At 39.7% G+C, this 3943-nt stretch overlaps 1 protein-coding gene across 1 annotated transcript; it reads right to left on the bottom strand.

The window, feature by feature from the left end:
- Nucleotides 1-1582: 1582 nt before the first annotated feature.
- On the bottom strand, nucleotides 1583-3594 carry LOC125659817 (E3 ubiquitin-protein ligase TRIM36-like). The gene has a single exon (XM_056150525.1). The coding sequence runs from the start codon at nucleotides 3592-3594 to the stop codon at nucleotides 1930-1932; it is 1665 nt and encodes a 554-aa protein (XP_056006500.1). The 3' UTR covers nucleotides 1583-1929.
- Between the last annotated feature and the right edge of the window lie 349 nt (nucleotides 3595-3943).

Raw genomic sequence — 3943 nt, 5'->3', positions numbered from 1 at the left:
ATAAAGTAAATTTGAAAAATTTCAACTTCAAAATATTGTTGTACATATCCTCCACTTTTCATCTACGTCAAATTTCTCTGGTGTAGCACACCTCCTTAACCCCATATTGTGAACCCAACATAGCCCAAATGAGCACTACATAACCTTGATATAAGATCAAAGGTCATGGTATGAGATTAAAGGTTTTACCATAAGGAATATATGTACAAAGTATGAAAGACCTACCTAAATATTCAAGAAAATATTGCCTAGGATAAGTTTTTCTACAAGTAGGTCAAGATCAAGATTAAGGTTACAAGGTTAACGCCTTCGGCTCAGGTGAGCTAATAAAAAGTTAAACTCTAATTAAAGTTAAGATCACAGGGTTAAAAACTATCAGGAACATCTTGTTGCATAGAATACCGATATATGAAATATGAGAGCCATATGACTCACAATTCAAAAGTTAGTACACATGTTAAAGTAGGGGGCAGACATACAGGACAGGACAATATGCCTCCCCCTCCCCGGCAATAGTCACAAGGGTATAAACACTTAAATCCACACACCTGCTACACTTGAAAATGATTTGTTTAAGTAAGTTACCTGCACTATCTGAACGTGTTTACATATTAACATGACCCTGCTGTTGTTGAGATGAAGAATTTCAAAAACGTTTCTCTATATATCCCTGTATAAAACTTGGGTCCATTATTGTGCCCACCCCCATCCGAGGACAACAGCTTGAACAAACTTGAATCTGCACTACCTAAGCATGCTTGCATATTGATGTGATTAATTATGACCTTCTAGTCTTGTGAAGAAGAGTTTTCCTCTATATCTCCATGTAAAACTTTGATCTCCTGATGACGTCCTACCCCACCCCAGGCAGGCCATGTTTTTAACAAACTTGTATCTATAATATATATCAGGAAACTTTCACATCAATCTCAATTTTTTTTGGCCCAGTGGTTCTTAAGATTTTAAAAGACCCCACCCTATTTTTGCCTTTTCTTGATTATTTTCCCTTTGATCCTTCATTTGAACAAACTTGAATTTCTAGAGAAGATCATAATGCGAAAAGTTAATAACAGCAGGCAAATTTTGATTGGAAAAGTTCCCTTTGTACTGTGGATATCGGCGTAGATAGTTCAGTGGTTAGAGCACCTGACTATTACATATGTAATACAGGGGTCTCGGGTTTGATTCCCCGTCCAGTCAAACCATTGATATCAATCTGGATAGTTCAGTGGTTAGAGCACCTGACTAGTAATACAGGGGTCTCGGGTCCCATCCCTGGTCCTGTCATATCGTGGGAACAAAGGGCCTTGGATTGGAATCCCGGTTCAGCCATAACATTGACATATATGTAAACATGTAAATATATCACAGACTATCCTTGACAATTCAGTTTGATATGATTACTCTTTGTTTATTTTGTAGGACAGTGGAGATTTAAATAAGTGGTGTGATGTTATTGATGGTAAACAGAAGACTGTGACCTTGAATCTGAAGATCTGTGATGAAGACTGGACGTTTGCGGTCACTCTCTGTTACAGTACTACAAATCTAAGTAAGTACTCGGTAATAATGTAAGACTGAACTCTGTATCATGTTTATCTAATATATACATTGTAAAATCAAACACAAATTAATTCACAAACAAAATAATGTTCTGTTAAACTCACAAACACAAGTACATGTTACACATCACAAACAGGGGACTGTAATGTACACAGGGATGTAATTAACACAGGGGTGTAATTAACACAGAACTGTAATTAACACGGGGCTGTAATTAACACATACTGTAATTAACAAGCTGATGTAATTAACACAGTGCTGTAAGTTACTCTGTGGTTAGACATGTAATTAGCACAGTGTTGGTAGATGTAATTAACACTGTGTAGAGCTGTGTAATTAACATTGTAGAGCTGTGTAATTAACATTTTATAGATATTGGATTTTCTTCACTTTAGCAGTGCGACACTCAGCCACAAAGAGGTTGTCTCTGATGTCCACACATAAACCCCATGGAAGGCGTAAATCACAGTGAATGTAACGGAGGAACTGTCCGTCCTGATCTAGGATGTGGATACGGTCATTGTTATAGTCTGCTGTCAGGATGTGACTCTGGCTGTCTGTAGTGATGCCGACTGGATTAAATGATTGCTTGGTATTAGAGGGATGACCAGTGTATCTAAATCGGAGTTTTCCTGACTGATTGACCACCACTACTGCACTAGCCCAACAGTCAGCCACACAGATATCCAGGTTCTTGTTCTCACTGAGGTATTTAATGCCATCAGATGAGTAGAGAGGACGACCCTGATCATCAAACTGAATGCTTTGTTTCTCTGTGGAGCCGGAGTAACGCACGACTTTGGATTGTTGTCTATCATCACTGATCATGGTAACCAGGAGATCGTTAGCCGCGGTACAGCAGACATTGAGAGGTCTCCACCCCTGTAGTGTGATCACGGTCTGTATCTGTTTATTCTTAACAATGTTTATAGTGTTATCATCGTCAGTATAAACAAGATCTCCGTCCCGTGTCACTGCTATGTCTGTTGGCCAGTTCCCTGACTTGGTTTGTATTGATGTCAGTAGTTTACTCTGGAGGTTGAGCAGCTTCATGGTTTTCTTATTCCCGCGTGTCCAGACTTGATCTTCACTCAGACAGCTAACACTGGTTAGTTCGTATCTGTTATACCCAGTGTCTATGGTGGCGGTGACGCGCGGCTCATCAAGCAGTGGTTTGACTGGAGGAGACGATACAGCTTCTGCTGACTTCATTGTGTCGCCATGTTCTGTGTTAATGGATAATGGCGGCAGAGAACCGAACATTTCATTGAGCTGATCTTTGTTTATTTTCTGAGGAGATAAACTCGGTAATGTGACTCGGACTTTAGGCGGTAATGTTCTAAATTCGGAATTCCTAGATTTGTAAGTAGAGGTTAAGGAGACGTCATTTGATTTTAGGATTGATTTCAAGTCGGACATGATCTGTTTGAGTTCCGCCATTTTCTGTGCGATTGTTTCTGTGTTTTTATTTAGCGCGTCCAGATGTTTAGTTTTCATCTCCGTAATGGCGGATTTCCGCTGGTTGACAATGGCGGTGACCTCCCGGTGTAAGAGTTCTCCTTGTTGGTCAGCGGCTGTGGTCAGTTTCCCGTATTTCGTTTCTAACTCGGCTTTTTCAGTTTGCACACCGGACGCCATTTCTTCATACCGGGGATAAATTCTCTTCTCTAATTCCTCTAGATCTTTTTGTAAACTTTCTGTTTTAGTGCTGAGTTTTTCCAGAATATCTGACATATCGTGACCTTTGTGTTTACCTGAAGAGACGCAGGCAATACAGACAGGAATGTTGCATTCCTCGCAGTGAAGTTCGCAGTGTTTTTCGGCGTGTTTCGGACATTTTGGGTAGTTAGGAGTAGGCTGGATGTGTTTTATAAAGGGCACGACATTGTGATCTTTCGAGGAATCTGAGAGATGTTTACCTACACAGTTAATGCAAAGATTTAAATGACAAAGTTTACAGTGACTCTGTAGGGGGACAGTTTCACAGAGGTCACACAGTAGGACTTCCTGGGCACTGCGCCGGGGATGCATTTCTGATGCCGGGATCACACGAGAAGTTTACTGTCAATAAAAAAAAAAGAATCTTAGAGACGTTGACATGTCAAAACAATTGAGAAGCTAGAATTACAGTATGATATGAAACGCAGTGGTCATTGAATATTTCAAATGAAATGATATCAAAATTTTATGAAATTAGTAACGAAGTGAGCAGATCGATTCCGTTAATCACAGGTTAATATCTAAGTGATCAGATCTATCTCATTAATCACAGAAATATCGACACTATTAACTCTACAATGTCAGAATGCGTATATATAATTATGTCTCACCTGAAAATCCAACATGGCCTCCCTGTTCTTTCGACCTTCCGTCTAGTCCT

The sequence above is a fragment of the Ostrea edulis genome, chromosome 9 (assembly GCF_947568905.1).
Source record: "Ostrea edulis chromosome 9, xbOstEdul1.1, whole genome shotgun sequence".
Taxonomy (NCBI): domain Eukaryota; kingdom Metazoa; phylum Mollusca; class Bivalvia; order Ostreida; family Ostreidae; genus Ostrea; species Ostrea edulis.
Note: the sequence above shows the minus strand (reverse complement) of the source record. Positions and strands in the feature narration are given on the sequence as shown.